This window comes from Oncorhynchus keta, chromosome 1 (assembly GCF_023373465.1).
Source record: "Oncorhynchus keta strain PuntledgeMale-10-30-2019 chromosome 1, Oket_V2, whole genome shotgun sequence".
NCBI lineage: Eukaryota > Metazoa > Chordata > Actinopteri > Salmoniformes > Salmonidae > Oncorhynchus > Oncorhynchus keta.
The window spans coordinates 52954321-52973721 of NC_068421.1; the positions used below are offsets into that span (position 1 = coordinate 52954321).

The 19401-nt window shown below is 44.7% G+C and overlaps 1 protein-coding gene across 1 annotated transcript; it reads left to right on the forward strand.

Annotated features, from left to right (window-relative positions):
* Window positions 1-933: 933 nt before the first annotated feature.
* LOC118387535 (nardilysin-like) lies at window positions 934-16815 on the forward strand. Its single transcript, XM_052527488.1, is given in 30 exon segments — window positions 934-977; window positions 2168-2386; window positions 2656-2914; window positions 3154-3235; window positions 3613-3657; window positions 3701-3812; window positions 4080-4153; window positions 4412-4507; window positions 4882-5004; window positions 5177-5234; window positions 5305-5378; window positions 5481-5550; window positions 5671-5869; window positions 6040-6153; window positions 6282-6386; window positions 6570-6693; window positions 8079-8165; window positions 8363-8482; window positions 8688-8739; window positions 8864-9014; window positions 9931-10058; window positions 10343-10505; window positions 10826-10857; window positions 11183-11321; window positions 11458-11505; window positions 13104-13156; window positions 13292-13375; window positions 13824-14031; window positions 15467-15556; window positions 15749-16815. Coding segments are annotated over 30 exon segments (3375 nt in total). The 5' UTR covers window positions 934-948; the 3' UTR covers window positions 15986-16815.
* Window positions 16816-19401: the final 2586 nt, after the last annotated feature.

Consider the following 19401-nt stretch of genomic DNA (forward strand, 5'->3'; position numbering starts at 1 on the left):
TGTGGTATTATGGCCATATACCAAAAAACACAGAGGAGCCTTATTGCTTTTATAAACTGGTTACCAACGTAATTGGGGCAGTAGAAATACCTGTGGTATACGGTCTGATATACCACAGCTGTCAGCCAATCAGCATTCAGGGCTCGAACCACCCAGTTTATATTAGACCGTATACCACAGGTATGACAACTCTTATTTTTACTGCTCTAATTCAAATAAAATGTTATTGGTCACATACACATGGTTAGCAGATGTTATTGCAAGTGTAGCGAAATGCTTGTGCTTCTAGTTCTGACAGTGCAACAATATCTAACAAGTAATCCAACAATTCCACAAAAACTACATAATACACACAAATCTAAGTAAAGGAATGGAATAAGAATACTTACATATCAATATATGGATGAGAAAAAAAATGTTTTTGGCTGTATGTAATAACACTTAAGATTTTCTGGGCTAACAATGTAAGAAATAATACATAAAAAAACAAAATGCTGAAATGTTTCCTAAGGGCTAGAAGCGAGGTGGCCCTCTGTCTGCGCCACGTTGGTAACCAGTTTATAATAGCAATAAGGCACCTCGGGGTTTGTGGTATATGGCCAATATACCACGGCTAAGGTCTGTATCCAGGCACTCCAGGCAATATACCACACATCCTTGGGTCTTAAATATGCCACGGCTGTTAGCCAATTAGAATTCAGGGCTCGAACCACCCAGTTTATACATGTATTTATTCAATGACAGAATCATAGAATTAGAATGAATCATTCTAATTATATGGACAGAATCATCACAATAGAATTCTTATTCTTAGGACCGAATCATCACTGCTATTTCAGATTTTTTTTCTGATTGTCAGACAGACAAAGATCAATGTCAAGCGGGTGAAGTGACATTTTTCTTGTCTATTTTAATTCTTCCCGTCATATCACACCTGAAAAAATTATCATGAATTGGTGGTGTTGTGGAAAATTGTGGTGAGTATATTTCATGGGCATATCGCGGATCAATCATGCATGTGGATGAAATCCGTTCATGCAATGGCTGAGATAATCCCATCCAGAGTATATGAAGATATGTGAAAACGCGCACGCACACACTTCACCGGTGTATAAAATCCTGCTCAACCGGGTGTGTTTTTTTTCTTCGCTGAAATGTTTTGCACCGGACTAACAAACAAGCATTAATGTATGTCGTAAAATATATTTTCTGTTTGAAGCAATCAGATGTTCCGTTGTTCCTCTGTGCGTTGTTCCCAGCGAATCATATCGCGGCGTGCACACGATTGGGTAGTGTGTTAGGTTGTCGAGACTAGTGCAAGATAACTTTCATTATTTAGAAAAAAAGGTAAGTACATTTACAAACGCTGTGCATAATAGCCAATATTTGTTGTTTTTATTAGTTAGTGGTATTGTGTTATACACCTTGATACAGAGCAGTGTTTGTATTCAAAATCCGACATTTCAATGGCGTTTTGGCTGCTATCGAAAGCCGGATGGGATTACTGAAAGTCGTCATGCTAGCTAACTCTTAGCTAGCTAGCGCCCGCTGTCTGCAATTTTGTATTTTTTTTTTCTTATTTTGCAATTTTGTGTTTTGACTGATGACCTGAATTGACAGTGACGTAGCTAGCTAGAAAGTAACAGACCCTGGCTGTTGATACCCCTTTTTTGTGCATACGTGACACTGAACTAATGTATCTTATCCGTTCCATCATGTCAGCGTATGGTACTAACGTTTTACGTTAGCTAGCTATCTTCCGAATCTTCCACTGCTCTTTGACGTTGCAAATAGTTAGCCAAGGTAGCTAGCTAGTCAGCCAGTGCATGATGTATCCACAAGCACTAGCCAGCGTAACAACATAATTGCTGATCTTGTTTAGCTACAATGCGATTAGTCTGGCCACCACATTTCAGCATCTGATCTGCTAGCTAACTACTGTCACAGTTCTCTCCTGATTCCCACCTGCCCCTATCTATTAGATCTGAAGGGGTTGGAAAGGTGTAGGCAGTGTGGCGACCCCCCAAAGTCCCTTAAACCGGTCTCACACCCTCAGATCTATAGGAATAAGTGGGGGGGGGGGGATACGGGTTGATTCCGGATGCTTGCTCAATTTCACACATTCTTGGCTCTTTATACTGAAGGGTTTCATGTTGTGCAATTGCAGTGAGAAACCTGCAGCTCCTGAGAGAATGCCTCAGACGAGTAAAGTGAATAGTTCTGCAGCAGGCGGCCCTGGGCAGGTGTCTGCACCAGACCATGGTGAGCCGCCACCACCCCAAGCCGAGCCCAGGGACCTGGCTGCGGGGGATGGAGTGGTAGGAGGTGAAGAAGACCAGGGAGACCTCCAGATCAACAAGTCACCCAGCGATCCTAAGAAGTACAGGTAAGATCAACTTGAAATAAAGAACATTTATAAATTCAGATATAGATGTGTAATCTCCCTCTGAAAATTCTACGGAAACATACTGGTATGGACCCAGAACTTAATTGAGCAGCTGACCAATTCCACAATACTAGTTCTGAGTTAACTGAGATTAATAGCTGCATCATCAGAGTGCGTGCGAATTTCTCTACCCGTCCCAGGTTATGATGTTTCAGTTTCACTGAAGTAGAACTGGCTTTTCATATTCATTTATTTTACTCGCTCTGAAGGTATATCGAGCTGACCAATGGCCTGAGAGTTCTCCTCATCTCAGACTTTAGCGGGGCAGACGGCAAGGACGCCTGCGGAGAGGAGGAGGAGGAAGAGGACGGAGCATCAGGAGGTGGAGAGGAAGCGGAAGAAGAGGGGGATTCAGGGGAGGGCACAGAAGAGGAGGACGAGGATGCGGAAGAAGAGCACGACAGTGACTTTGAGGAGCTAGATGAGGAGCAAGAAGGGAAACAGAAGAAGGGGAGTTCAGAGAAACAGGTTGGTTTCCCTATAGCACAATACTATGCTAATGCTTTCAGATGAGTGATCCAACAGCTCACAGAGGGAGCATAGCCACAGGGGTGCTATGCAACCAGCTAGTTCACTCTAGGGATAGTGTGATAAAGTGTGGGGACTGATGGAATTTATCAAATGAAAAAGTGTGTGTGCTTGCATGCTCGTGCATTGTTGTGTGTGTGTTTTTTAATGTGTGTACTCATCCCTCCCGTGTCTCCAAGTCTGCAGCTGCTCTCTGTATCAGTGTGGGGAGCTTCAGTGACCCGGAGGACCTTCCAGGCCTGGCCCATTTCCTTGAGCACAGTGAGTTCTTTTTCCAGGGGACCTTGTGTACTGTAGCGCTACAGAAAATGATGCACATTCTCAATCCAACACTGCATTGGAACACTACCGCTAAACAACACGTCTGTCTGTTTCTCTCTTTCTTTACCTGGTCTTCCCTCAAATCTCTTGACTCTCTCTCTCTCTCTCTCTCTCTTTACATTTACATTTACATTACATTTAAGTCATTTAGCAGACGCTCTTATCCAGAGCGACTTACAAATTGGTGCATTCACCTTATGACATCCAGTGGAACAGCCACTTTACAATAGTGCATCTAAATCTTTTAGGGGGGGGGGAGGATTACTTATCCTATCCTAGGTATTCCTTAAAGAGGTGGGGTTTCAGGTGTCTCTCAGTGGTGTTCATGGGGGCCAGAGGGCAGTTTTGACTGGGTGAGAACTGTACCCCAGGCCAGAGGTGGATGAGAACAGTGGTGTTGAGAAGTCGATGCCTTCCTGAAGAAGCACGGCGGAAGCGACAATGCCTCCACAGACTGTGAGCGGACCATCTTCCAGTTTGACGTCCAGAGGAAGTACTTCCGCGAGGCTCTTGACAGGTGAGCCAAGCAGCCTCAAAGGAGCAGTTCAGCCCCAAACCAACCTTTTGTTAGCTGTTTTCATGCCTCAAAAGTGGCCCTAAATCTAACTTGTCCAAGGTCATTTACAATAGTGCACACTGTTCAAAAACTTTTGCAATGGAAAATTAAAATAAGTATTTATTATTGGACAAGTTTACTCTCTGTTTCAAAACGTGTCCTTCCGTTTCGTGCCTAATGAATACGAGGTGTGCAGTTTGTCATTGGATGATCTCTCCCATTCCCCAGATGGGCCCAGTTCTTCATCTGCCCGCTGATGATCGAGGACGCCATCGACAGAGAGGTGGAAGCAGTGGACAGTGGTGAGTCGGGGAATAGTAAGAGGAAACCACGGCCGCATCTCAATAGTCTAAAGAAGCCTCCCCCTTTCTCCTTCATCTGCTCAGATTGGTTTCACACAGCTGGTCAGCATGAATGAAGGACTCAAGACGAAGAGAGACCAGTGTAGACAACCGAGACCCTTCCAATGTTGAATACCACAGCCTTTTTCCATGCCTCAGTCACAGTTCCCACTCTCACTCCTCTAATGGATTGTCCATGCCTCTCCCTTTGATGTGCAGAGTACCAACTGGCTCGTCCATCAGACTCCCACCGCAAGGAGATGCTGTTCGGAAGCCTGGCCAGGCCCAAGCACCCCATGGGCAAGTTCTGCTGGGGTAAGGATACACACATTGGCTGTCATTTCCCAATTATCTCTCCTCCATCGCAAATGCTACCCAGGTACCAAAGGCTTCCGTTGTTCGACAAACATTCTAATTCTACTTTGTCCTGCTTGTAAAACAAATAGTTGGATGCATTTTCATTTGCACTTTCCTGCTTGTAAATGTCTCTGTGATCGTCAAGTGATGTATGCCTTTTAAATATGTACACGGTGAGCTTTTATTACATGCTTATGGATGGTAATGTCTATCTGCACGGTTAATAATGCGGAATAACAGTTATTTCAGTCATTCAAGTTATTACACTATGTTAAAACGTTAATTAAAGGTGTAATAACATATGTCCTCGTCCTGTCCTCGGTCTCCCCCAGGAAATGCTCAGACCCTGAAGCACGAGCCCAGAGAGAAGCAGATCAACACCTACCAGCGTCTCCGAGACTTCTGGAAGAGATACTACTCTGCTCACTACATGACCCTCACAGTGCAGTCCAAAGGTAGCTAGCCAAACAGCCAGACGCAAAGGATCCCTACTCTACTGAAGTGAATAGGGATTGTAGTCAGTCTACTGAAATTAATGAGGATTCTGGTCCGTCTACTGAAATTAATGGCGATTGTAGTCGATCTGTTGAAATCAACTTGACTCAACTGTCCTTGTCTGTCCATCAGAGACATTGAACACACTGGAGGAATGGGTTAGAGAGATCTTCAGCAAGGTGCCCAACAAGTAAGTGCACACGGCCACATGCATGCTATCAAACATACTTGCGCTCGCTCACTCTGTCACTTTTTTGCAGCGCCCAACCGAGGCCTGACTTCTCTGACCTCCAGGACCCGTTCGACACACCAACCTTCAACAAGCTCTACAGAAGTACACAGGCTTTAAACTAACATTCATACATGTCATTTTATCAACCTGTGCTTACTTACTGACTGTACCAATTCCTCCATTTCAATCATGTGTGTGTGGCAGTTGTTCCTGTGAGGAAGGTGCATGCTCTGACAGTCACCTGGGCGTTACCTCCTCAGGGCAAGCAGTACAGGTAAGCCCCTCAACAATGGCACCCTCACCTGTTGAACCGTTCAAAGACCAATTTAGCTTATATTTCCACCTCACAATTATCCTGCGCTCCACACAAACTGCTTGGTTTGTCTCCGTGTAGGGTGAAGCCCCTGCACTATATCTCCTGGTTGATTGGGCACGAAGGCGCCGGCAGCATCCTATCCTTGCTCCGGAAGAAGTGCTGGGCCCTGGCTCTGTTTGGAGGGAACAGTGAGACAGGCTTTGACCAGAACACCACCTACTCCATCTTTTCCATATCCATCACGCTCACTGATGAAGGATTCCAGAACTTTCATCAGGTCAACTGGCGCGCGCGCACACACAGACACACACACATGCAAAAACACAAACACACACGTGCCAATGTGTGATGTCACACACACTGTGCAAAAACGTATATACACACACACGCCCATGTGCGATGACCCACACAGTCTGAATGTAAAGTGCAGCCGTTTTCCCTGTACAGGTGGTTCATCTAGTGTTCCAGTATATGAAGATGCTGCAGACTCTGGGTCCACAGCAGAGGATCTATGAAGAAATCCAGAAGATCGAAGCCAATGAGTTCCACTACCAGGAGCAGGTACAGTCACACTTCCCGGTCTAACCCTCTGTCGCGAAGCTGACTAAGCTGTCATTGCCATGACATAACGCATCATAAGCATGTCATAAGTGACTGAGGGCTCTGTACGAACTTCTGTCCCACCACAGACCGACCCCATAGAGTACGTGGAGAACATCTGTGAGAACATGCAGCTCTTCCCCAAAGAGGACTTCCTGACTGGAGACCAGCTCATGTTTGAGTATAACCCAGAGGTACTGCCTGTTGTTTGTCTCACCAAGTCGTCATTGGATCATTCCTAGTTAATCTGTAATGGCTAATTTCTGGACACTCTTTGTACTGTTGCAGGCCCTAAAAAGTTAGGTCACCCCACACTATTGTCATAACAATTGCCCATACCAAAGTCTGTACTGCAACTGTAATGCTGTCCTCTACAGGTGATCTCCTTGGCCCTGGCCCTGCTTACCCCAGAGAGGGCCAACCTGCTACTGCTGTCCCCGGAGCACGAGGGCTACTGCTCCCACAAGGAGAAGTGGTTCGGCACCAACTACAGCATCGAGGGTAAGAGCAAGTGTCTCTGATTAGGAGTGCTGATCTAGGATCAGGTGCCGCTTTTCCATAAATTTTGATCTAAAAGGCCAACCTGATCCTAGATCTGCACTACTCTGAGACACTGAATACCGGCCCAGGATTTGCTTAGTGAGATTTGCTGAATTGGACCTACAATAGCTGTTATTGTCATAACAAGATATTACCTTTAAATGATTCTTCTTACAGTGCTGTAGGGACGTGCCGAGTACTCTTACAAAACGAGTATCGTAACGGATTTGGACATTTTTCCAAATACGATTATGACACAAGTATTTTTTTTTTTAGTTCCGTGATCAGAATAAAGCAATTTTCAGCTGCCAGCACGCAACTCTCTTTCACTCAAACCATGTGTGCTCAAAATAACTTCCCCAGACACTCGCACCGCCACTCGTCTCAGGGCACAAGTCTGCCCTTCTCCGAACACGTCTGAGTCAGAATCCATAGCTAGTCATTGTAGTTCAGTCAAGGTATTTTCTGTAGACTTTGCTGAGGCCAATGCGGTCGTTTTTATCTGTCTACTTGGCGTTGTTTAGTAGGCCTACTTTGTCTGTGTAATTATTCCATTGCTGACGACGTCTGCCGTTCTGTTGTGATCCATGCTTGCTGTTATTATTTCTGCTCACCCAGGCATGTTTACCTCCAGGGGTCCTATCAAATGGCTAAATGCTCCATTGTATGAATATCTTTAAGCAATTTACATGTTAGCTTGGTATATAACACCATCCTAGAGCAGGGGGTTGTGCAACAGGTCAATCGCGAGCTTCCAGTACCACCTATGAGTAGCTCGCCAAACAATTCTGAAAGTGCGTGTGTTTTTCCCCCACGTGTTCCACCACAAACAAATCTCACACGTCACAGGCACCTCAAGATCCAATTAAATTCACATTGATGTTATCCCACACCTGTTTGGCCACAATTATGATGTTATCCCACACCTGTTTGGCCACAATTAGTGTGACATTTGGCTTTTTATGCCATGTGCCAATTAATTTCCAGCAATATTTCCCCTGTTTGTCTGTGTGGCACATACGTTGCCAGTTAGCGTTAAAGATAACCAACCGTCTTCTGGGTAGACAGACAAAGGCTTTTCCCTCAACCTTCTAAATTATATGTTAACTGGAAAGTAGGTTTACAGTGCATTTGGAAAGTCATCAGACACATTTGACTTTTTCCACATTTTGTTACATTACAGCCTTATTTTAAAATTGATTAAGTTGTTGTTTTTTTTCCTAAAATCTATATTCTCGGTGGCCGTATATTCAGCGGCTCATTTCGTGACATGATTAAGATCGTGTGTGATGTTCATGTGGTGTGTTGGTCTGTGACTGACTGAGTGTCCTGTTCTGTACTGGCAGACATCCCTGAGGAGTGGGCACGGCGCTGGGCCGGAGACTTTGACCTCAACCCCGACCTCCACCTGCCTGCTGAGAACAAGTTCATTGGTCAGTACAGGTGATGGACAGTGTTGTGCACCAATCACATTTACTCTTCAATATTCACTTTTCGGTCTATTAATGTGTACAATTTTTGGGGGCCATATTCCTATCATTTTTCTTTTTATTAGATTTTTTATCAAACATAAATAAATCCTGGGATTGAGACAGACAATAGGCTATATCCTGTTCCTTTGTTTCCATAGCAACGGATTTCACCCTGAAACCATCGGACTGTCCAGACACAGAAGTCCCGGTGCGGATAGTGAACAATGAGAGGGGCTGTCTCTGGTTCAAAAAGGACAATAAGTTCAAGATACCTAAAGGTGTGTCTATGTTTATTGGAGTGTGTTCTTTTGTTTGCTTACTTTGGTAATATATATAACCCAAGGGAATTATAGTGACGTGTGATTTACTCTTTTTCAATATGTGTAAGACAGAAATGCTAGTAGCTACAAGGCTATTTAACACATTTCAAATGACAATGTTCTCGTGATTTAATACATTCCCTCTTTTATTTTCTTCTGTTAGCTTATGTCCGTTTCAACCTCCTCTCCCCAATGATTCAGAAATCTCCAGAGAAGTTAGTGTTTTTATATGAATCAATGTCTTACAAAATCTTTGCTTTTGATTGCTATTCACAATCGCTCCTAGCTGCAGAAGTTCTAGAGGTCCTTTCTAAATGTCTATGTATTGTGCCCCTGTAGCCTGGTGCTGTTTGACATCTTTGTGAACATCTTGGCCCATAACCTGGCAGAGCCGGCCTACGAGGCTGATGTGGCCCAACTGGAGTACAAACTGATTGCTGGGGAGCACGGACTCGTCATCAGGGTCAAGGGCTTCAACCACAAGCTGCCTGTGAGTGTTGCATGCATACATACATACTGTACATGCATATCAAATTTTATTGGTCACATACACATGGTTAGCAGATGTTAATGCGAGTTTAGCGAAATGCTTGTCCTTCTAGTTCCGACAGTGCAGTAATATCTAACAATTCCCCAATAACTACCTAATACACACAAATCTAAAGGGATGGAATACGAATATGTACATATAAAAATATGGATGAGAGGTGATGGTATAAGAGAGTATATGCAAATGAGATGAGTAACGTAAAATATGTAAACATTATTAAAGTGGAATTTTTTTAAATGACAAGTGAGTCTCTATGTAGGCAGCAGCTTCTCTGAGTTAGTGATGGCTGTTTAACAGTCTGATGACCTTGAGATAGAAGCTGTTTTTCAGTCCGTGTAGATGAAGGGGAGGAGACAGGTGGAAGAAGGATTTTTAAGTCTTGAGACATGAATTGTGTATTGTGTACCATTCAACGGGTGAGTGGGCAAGACAAAAGATTTTAGTGCCTTGGAACGGGGTATGGTAACATGTGCCAGGCGCACCGGTTTGAGTGTGTCAAGAACTGCAACGCTGCTGGGTTTTTCACACTCAACAGTTCCCATGTGTGTCAAGAAGGTCCACCACCAAAAGGACAGCCAGCCAACTTGACACAACTGTGGGAAGCATTGGAGTCGACATGGGCCAGCATCCCTGTGGAACGCTTTCGACACCTTGTCGAGTCCATGCCCCAACGAATTGAGGCTGTTCTGAGGGCAAAAGTGAAGGGGTGCAACTCCATATTAGGAATGTTTTCCTAATGTATTGTACACTTTGTCTATAAACCCATTCTGCACTTCAACAAATGTTCCCTAGCTTCCGACAACCCTAAAGCTGACCTCCTGCCAACTCAACCTCCCTGCCTCTGTCCCTGTGTTAGTTGCTGTTGAACTTGATAGTGGACCACCTGGCAGACTTCACGGCTGAGCCCGGTGTGTTTAACATGTTCGCAGAGCAGCTGAAGAAGACCTACTTCAACATCCTCATCAAGCCAGAGAGGCTGGGGAAGTGAGTTGGGTTTCAAGCACTGTGACTGCTCCACCCTGTGTAGCATACAGTATCTGGCTGCTCGTTCTTTGCAAATCCACCCACTCATTTTCTTCTTATGTGTCTCTCTCTAGCTGTATTTATCCTTCTCTCTCTTTCGGTTGTAAAAGTGATAAAACTACCTTTATCAGTAACACTGATAAATTGGTGGGATTCATTATTTGAACACATCCATTTTTTTCTCTTCCTCCCCCTCTTTCCTACATCTCTCTCTCTCTCTCCTTCCTTTCCCCTCCCTCTCTCAGGGACGTGCGTCTGTTGATCCTGGAACACTGTCGCTGGTCGGTCATCCAGAAGTACCAGGCCATCATGAAGGGCCTCACCGTGGATGACCTCATGACCTTTGTCAGCGGCCTCAAAGCCCAGCTCTACACCGAGGGGCTGGTGCAGGGCAACTTCACGAGCACTGTGAGCACAAACTGACACGTTCAGAAACGCACACACTTCACCAGTACTGTAAGCCTCTTTATAAACACACACGAACACTGTCTGATGCACACAAACACTAAAACATACACACACTGTTTTTAGCTTGTCTAGAGAAGACGGACTAAAATAGCTGTTTTAGCGCTAACCCCGGCACTGGCATCCCAGATCTTTCTTGCATGTTGATTATTGTCCTAATCAAGTAGGTGATGTGAAGTAATACATTTGAATTATTCTGCTGCTATCCCTATGCTATAATAATCATGCTTAATAGGCATTATGCAACTGTTCTTTGCCCACAGGAGTCAATGAAGTTTCTGCAGTATTTTATTGAGTAAGTATCCTCCGCATTCTCTTTCTTAACTCTGAAAAGCAGGTCTGTAGCCTTCAGGTTAGCGCGTTGGACCAGTAACCGAAAGGTTGCTGGTTCAAATTCCGGAGCCGACCAAAGTGAAGAAAACAAATCTGTCGCGGTGCCCTTGAGCTTAGCAGGGGCCCTGTACAATGGCACTTCCTTGCTATTGTTATTACTTGCAATGATTGAGATTTGTGGTTGGTATGACCTACTTTAGTTGAATGAACTGATTGTAAGTCACTCTGTACAAGACTGTCAGCTAAATGAATAACATGTAAATGCAATAATCTTCTGCGCTCTACAGCAAACTGCAGTTCAAGCGTCTGTCCGTGGAGGTCCCTGTGCTCTTCAGGGTGGTGGAGCTTCCTCAGAAGCCTCACCTGTGCAAAGTCAAGTCCCTCAACAAAGGAGATGCCAACTCTGAAGTTACTGTCTACTACCAGGTACCTAACGTTCAGCCAACGGTCGGCCAACCTTCGCCCAACATTTCCCCCGACCTTCGCTCAACATTCCAGTTCGGTCTGTGTCTGTGGTCTTTTGAGGTCGATAAATAACCTGTATTTTTCTGTCCTTGTCCAGTCAGGCCTGAAGAACCTGAGAGAACACACACTGATGGAGTTACTGGTGGTAAGTGTCATAGCTAACAAAGCTTGACTGGAATACTAAGGGTTCTAAGTGTCAAACGCATGTTAGTTTACGCCGAGGTGGGAGGGGTGGCAATATTTGAGATGTGTCCTTAAATACAAGAGCAAAAGTGACAATGTCCTGCAGCCCATCCTATTTGGAAATATTATTGTTTTAAAAAAACAGATGCTTGTTTTTCATTTCAAGCCCTCCGTAGTTTACCCTTATCCCAGGCCTAGACTAATAAGGCTGCTTCAACAGCAATGTGTCTTGTCTTATTTTTATCCTGGCCTTGCAAAGTATCCTATCCCTAAAAGGTGTTTAAATGGTCTATTCGTCAGAGTGCCTTGAATTGAAAAGATGCTGCACATCCTTCCTGCGTACTTCATTTGATTTGTTCAAGTATCTATCCCAGAGATCCCCTCGGGTTACCAAAGATGCACTCCTCCCTCCTGACTTACTTAATAATTTAAGTATCAACGACAGGCCTAGGCTATATTTTGCTTATTGAGAACGTGTTTCACACGTACAATAGAATTTACGAGAGCCTAGTATTTGATTTATTTTGGGAGAAGTGCGATGCATAAAGACGTGTAGGCCTGGCTATACTACAGCCAATTACAACAATGTTGACCTGACTGCCGACAATCCAAACAGGCGTTGAGCAAGTACTGTTTTATATTTTTTCTGTTGCTATTAGGCTATTCGTTACTGTAGCCTATAATAAACTGTAGTATCAATCCACAATGGACCAGGATGAGAATAGTCCATGCCCCCAGCCAAATTGGAGTTGATGACAAGGCAAAGACCGTCAATAACATACAGAACTTGAGGCAAATGCATGCAGTGCAGTATTAATCCATGGAACGCTTTGATTGGCCAGTGTGTGGCCAAGTTTTCGTCATACCTACAGTTTGTTTATTCATCAAAACCTAGCCCTTTCGCACCACTGCCAACTATTGAGCTCATAATTCGAGCTGTGAAAATAAATACTATTTCGGACACACCTCCAGACCTATAGTGCTACCGCCAGCGATTCGATTTACCATTGCGTTAGGTTTTTGAAAATGGAGCCCCTGAGTCAGTGAGTGGTGTTATGGGTTAAAGGGATACTTCAGGATTTTGCTACGCCCTTTATCTACTTCCTCAGAGTCAGATGAACTCATCGATACAATTTTTATGTCTGCATCCTGTATGAACGAAGTAAGAGGTAGTTTCGAGAGCCAGCGTTCACGCAATGACTGGAAGTCTATGGTATGCTAGCTGTTACGCTAGTTAACAACTTCTTTCAAACCGCATGCATCAACATCAACATGTTATCCATGAGTTCAACTGATTTGCCAAAATCCCAAATTGTCCCTTTTTACATTTTTAATTTATTTATTTTACTAGGCAAGTCAGTTAAGAACAAATTCTTATTTTCAATGACGGCCTGGAACAGTGGGTTTAACTGCCTGTTCAGGGGCAGAACGACAGATTTTGTACCTTGTCAGCTCGGGGATTTGAACTTGCAACCTTTCGGTTACTAGTCCAATGCTCTAACCACTAGGCTACCCTGCCACCCCTTTAATGAAGTGCTATCTTTGCTGCTCTGTTCCCAGATGCACATGGAGGAGCCTTGCTTTGATTTCCTCAGGACAAAGGAGACTCTTGGGTTAGTCCCGTCCCCCCATAACTAAAAGAATAAAGAACTAATGTGTAATAATATCTAATAAGTAACTACTACTTAATAACCACTACTTAACAGAGCGGTGTTGACTGATTTGAACTCTGACCTTGTATCCATCAGCTATCAGGTGTACCCCACATGCAGAAACACTTCGGGAGTCCTAGGCTTCTCCATCACCGTGGAAACGCAGGCCACCAAGTTCAAGTGAGTCACCAGCACTGTATATCTCTTACGCTACACTTGATCAAAATGTTGTTGCGATACGATTATTTAATTTCGTGTGTGACGTATTGGAATATTCGACATGCATAAGGAAACCCAACTTGTAGTTGTGCGTCAGGGTCAGTGACCGCTGCTGATGTTTTGTCAGGGGCAGTTCAGAGGAGAAGGATGGTAGCGTCATGTTCAGGTCAGATGATTAGCATTGTTGAATATAGAAGTGCATTACACAGTAGCAGTACAATATGCTTCACATAAGCCTGAGAAGGTTATCGAAAGATTACAAGGGCAAGATTTGTATAATTAAAAAAAAAAAAGAGCACAGATGCATTGAAAATAACTCTCTTTTTGAGAGATGCCATCCCCTTTCGGTTTTTTGAATACAAATAAGAGGCAGTCTGACGCACCCGGTGTCCGTTTCTCTCCCTCCCAGCACGGACTACGTGGAGACCAAGATCGAGGAGTTCCTGGTGAGCTTCGGGGAGAAGATGACCAACCTCACGGACGAGGCCTTCAAGACCCAGGTGACCGCTCTCATCAAGCTCAAAGAGTGTGAGGACACGCACCTGGGGGAGGAGGTGGACCGCAACTGGTTCGAGGTGGTCACCCAGCAGTACGTCTTCGACCGACTCAACAGAGAGGTAAGACTGTACACGGTCACAGCCGCATGGTTTACTCCAACTCTGTCATAATGTCGACATCAGGTGTGGCTCTCCTCTGGGGGCTCTACCCCTCCATCATATACAATACATGACCAAAAGTATGTGGACACCTGCTCGTCGAACATCTCGTTCCAAAATCATGGGCATTTAATATGGAGTTGGTCCCCCATTTTCTGCTATAACAGCCTCCACTATTCTGGGAAAGCTTTCCATTCAATGTTGGAACATTGCTGCGGGCACTTGGTTCCATTTCGCCAGGAGCATTAGTGAGGTCGGGCACTGATGTTGGACGATTAGGCCTGGCTCGCAATTCGGCATTCCAATTAATCCCAAAGGTGTTTGATGGGATTGAGGTAAGGGCTCTGTGCAGATCTCGACAAACCATTTCTGTATGGACCATCGCTTTGTGCATTGGGGCTTTGCCATGCTGAAACAAGGGCCTTCGCCAAACTGTTGCCACAAAGTTGGAATCACAGAATTGTCTATAATGTCATTGTAGGCTGTAACATTAAAGATTTCCCTTCACTGGAACTAAATGGCCTAGCCCGAACCATGAAAAACAGCCTGAGACCATTATTCCTCCACCAAACTTTACCGTTGGCACTGTACACTCGGGCAGGTAGCGTTCTCCTAGCATCCACCAAACCCAGATTTGTCTGTTGGATTGCCAGATTCATCACTCCAGAGAACGCGTTTCCACTGCTCCAGAGTCCAATTGCGGCGAGCTTTACACCACTCCAGCCGACGCTTGGCATTGCGCATGGTGATCTTAAGCTTGTTTGCGGCTGCTCAGCCATGGAAACCGATTTCATCAAGCTTCTGACAGTTATTGTGCTGACGTTGCTTACAGAGGCAGTGAGTGCTGAAGTTGCAACACTCACTATGACTATTGGAACCGAGGACAGTTGATTTTTACGCGCTACGTGCTTCAGCACTCAGCGGTCCCGACCTGTGAGCTTGTGTGGCCTGCCACTTTGCGGCTGAGCCGTTGTTGCTCCTAGACGTTTCCACTTCACCATGACCGCACTTACATTTGACCGGGGCAGCTCTAGCAGGGCTCACTTGTTGGAAAGGTAGAATCCTATGACGGTGGCACGTTGAAAGTCACTGAGCTGTTCAGTAAGGCCGTTCTACTGCCAATGTTTATCAGTGGAGATTGCATGGCTGTGCGCTCAATTTAAAAAAATTGTTTTATTTTATTTATACACCTGTCAGCAACAAGGGTGGCTGAAATAGCCAAATCCACTAATTTGAAGGGGTGTCCACATACGTTTTGTATATTTAGTGTACATGCCAGGCTTGCTTCACTATGACCCGCACTAGGTGGAAGAGGGGGCGGCTCAAACGTCTGGGGGAGAGAATGGGTAGGAATGTTTATTTATGCATTAACTCATCCTGTCCCGCTGTGCTGCAGATTGAGGCTCTGAAGCTCATCACCAAAGCAGAGCTGGTGTCCTGGTTCATGGAGCACAGGGACACCACCAGCAAGAAACTCAGCGTGCACGTAAGTCTGCCAGCTTTGACTGTGTGTGTGTGCAAGGGAGAAGGAGTGCGTTGAGCATTCCCCATGGAATGAATGGAGAGGGATCTCATTCGCTTTGTCCATTTAATATATACAGTCATTGGCACTATCCTACTCTCTGCTATTCCAGAGCGTACTGTAATCTCGCTCTCTCTCCCTGTCTCTGTGTGTCAGGTGGTAGGCTTCGGAGAAGAGGAGAACGACCAGGTAGGCCAGAGCAGCTGCGGCCCGAACCCCGCAGGGGGCGAAGTGGACCAAGACCAGGCCCTTAAAACCTCCTCCTACGGAGAAGTGTCCAAGCTGACCTTCCTGCCCGCCTCGCCCATGTTGGCCGACGCCACGCTCATCAACGACATCCGCGCGTTCACCTCCTCCCTCACCCTCTACCCCTACCACAAAATCCTCAAGTAAATCGGTTCCGCAAAGCGGGAGGCGAATGAAGGAGCAAGGGGAGCCATATTAGCTCAGGACAACGATCCAGGCCAGGCCACAACGCAGTGCAGTGGCGTCTTCAGAAGGGAAACCCTCCTTTCTCCCTCTTCGTTCCCCACCGTTTCACTTTCTCTTTTCATCCAAGATAATAAAATAACAGCAGCAGCAGGCACTAGTATTAATAATTGCAATCACCACTAGTTCGCTAGGCACAAAAGCAGCCGGTGTTAAACGAAATTGGTCGAGAGCTTGTCCTTTTCATTCTCGCCGGGTCCCTGATGGATTGAATCGGAGGAATCACCTTTGCTGTGAATGTTAGCAGTAGGGACTCTGGGTCTGGCTGGCAGGGAGGGCAGACAGAGAGGGTGTAAAAGAGGAGCGGGTTCTATCATGTATCTGTCATTATCTTCATTTTGTTGTTATTTGAACTTACTATCTATCACATATCGTATGAAACATCACCTCTAACATTGATGAAGGATTGTGTGTAATTTGAACAATGGACATCAGGGTTAACATCTGTTCACGCTGTAAGATTGTGACCGTAGAAAAGTCAAGTATGTTTGTCATGCCAGTGAGCCTGATTCCGTGTTCGGTATGTGACATAGTTTGATTTGTTTTCCAGGTATGGTTTTAACTGTAATTGTGTTTTGTAAAGAAGGCTAACTGTTACTGTATACTGTAGGTTTAACATTTCAGCCCTACCTCTTTGCCTTTTAAAACCACTGGACGACTGGCATGTTTTAATCTGTAGACTGTTGTTATCATCATCTTTACATGTAAATATTTATTAAACGTGAAATGTCGGATGTTTCAGGTGTTTTTTTGGTCTTCTCTTTCATTCGATATCATGCGGCGTTGATGACCAGTTCTGTTAAATGCCCATTTACAGTTGGTGCTGAAACATTGTTGATGGATGAGGTAAATTGTCATACCGTACTTACCTTGTACTGTCCCTGAAATACATTTAAAGCACTGGGATTAATGCCAACTCTCAAAGCTGGATCCTTCGATCCCCAGTTGATCAGGTGGATATGGAACGATGCACAACCTATTGTTACCCGATACCGTCTAGACCCATTGTGGATTGTCATGTCGTGGATAGGACCTTCAAGTTTGGTGGGGGTGTTAAGTGTAAAGCAATCAATATCTACCCTGCAAATGAAAATGGGTTCCTTTGAAAGTTCCCAGAATTGCCTGGGATGTTGCAAGAATGTTCTTGTGATATTCCTGAAGGTTGCACCAAACATTACAACGTTCCGCAATTTCCAAACGTGTTAGTTTTTATGAAGTTCATAGCATATTTATTTTAGGCTTAACATAATAGTCCATTGAAGTTAACGAAATACCTTTTTTTTACCTTGTCTTGGAGTTCCTTAAATGTTATACTTTAGCAATAAGTTCTGAGATGTGGTATATGGCCAATATACCACGGCGAAGGGCTGTTCCTAGGCACAACGCAACGCCTGGACAACCATGTACCACAAACCCCTGAGGTGCCTTATTGCTATTATAAACTGGTTACCAATGTAGTTGCAGCACTAAAAATACATGTTTTGTCATACCTGTGGTATATGGTCTGATATACCACAGCTGTCAGCCAATCAGCATTCAGGGCTCGAGCCACCCAGTTTATACCTAATTCAACATGCTCAGCATGCACATTTATAGCTCAATGCATAACAAAGCGGAGTAGTATACGTCTGCATTGTTTCTAGATTTAATGGCAATTCACATTTAAGGACTGTATTGTAGGCCCACTACACGGTGATATAGACATAACCAGTCAAACATTTGGACACCTACTCATTCAAGGGTTTTTCTTTATTGTTGATACAGCAGTCAGAATGAGTCATCTAATGCTCCGTTTTGTTGACTCTCGCCATTCATTCATTCTGGTGCAGCGTGTCAACGTATCTCTCTTATCAGCTGTTGTCAAACACCTGAGTTGGAAAAGACCGGTGAATTCTACGAGATCAGAGGAACAAGAGGAGAGTGAGGAAGGAACTGTTTTGTCAGTGGGCCTCTAAAGTACTCCCAGCAGTTCTAATATCAATAGATGGCTTGGCTGTATTCCAGGCCTCTTCCCAGCCTGACTTTAGATCAGTGCTTAGGGACTTAACTTTTACACGCAACCATCCACACACTAGACACACACTATATTCACACACTACTGTTCCAGACCTACCTGAAACCAACCATGTTGTTCCAGACCTACCTGAACTCAACCATGTTGTTCCAGACCTACCTGAAACCAACCATGTTGTTCCAGACCTACCTGAACTCAACCATGTTGTTCCAGACCTACCTGAACTCAACCATGTTGTTCCAGACCTACCTGAACTCAACCATGTTGTTCCAGACCTACCTGAACTCAACCATGTTGTTCCAGACCTACCTGAACTCAACCATGTTGTTCCAGACCTACCTGAACTCAACCATGTTGTTCCAGACCTACCTGAAACCAACCATGTTGTTCCAGACCTACCTGAACTCAACCATGTTGTTCCAGACCTACTTGAACTCAACCATGTTGTTCCAGACCTACCTGAACTCAACCATGTTGTTCCAGACCTACCTGAACTCAACAATGTTGTTCCAGACCTACCTGAACTCAACCATGTTGTTCCAGACCTACCTGAACTCAACCATGTTGTTCCAGACCTACCTGAACTCAACCATGTTGTTCCAGACCTACCTGAATTCAACCCCATATTGTTGCAGATCTACCTGAATTCAACCCCATGTTGTTCCAGATCTACCTGAATTCAACCCCATATTGTTCCACACCTACCTGAATTCAACCCCATATTGTTCCAGACCTACCTGAACTCAACCATGTTGTTCCTGACCTATCTGAACCCAACCATGTTGTTCCAGACCTACCTGAACTCAACCCCATATTGTTCCAGACCTACCTGAACTCAACCATATTGTTCCAGACCTACCTGAACTCAACCCCATATTGTTCCAGACCTACCTGAACTCAACCATATTGTTCCAGACCTACCTGAACTCAAACATGTTGTTCCAGACCTACCTGAACTCAACCCCATATTGTTCCAGACCTACCTGAACTCAACCATATTGTTCCAGACCTACCTGAACTCAACCCCATATTGTTCCAGACCTACCTGAACTCAACCATATTGTTCCTGACCTACCTGAACTCAACCATATTGTTCCTGACCTACCTGAACTCAACCATATTGTTCCAGACCTACCTGAACTCAACCCCATATTGTTCCAGACCTACCTGAACTCAACCATATTGTTCCAGACCTACCTGAACTCAACCCCATATTGTTCCAGACCTACCTGAATTCAACCATATTGTTCCAGACCTACCTGAACTCAACCCCATATTGTTCCAGACCTACCTGAACCCAACCATA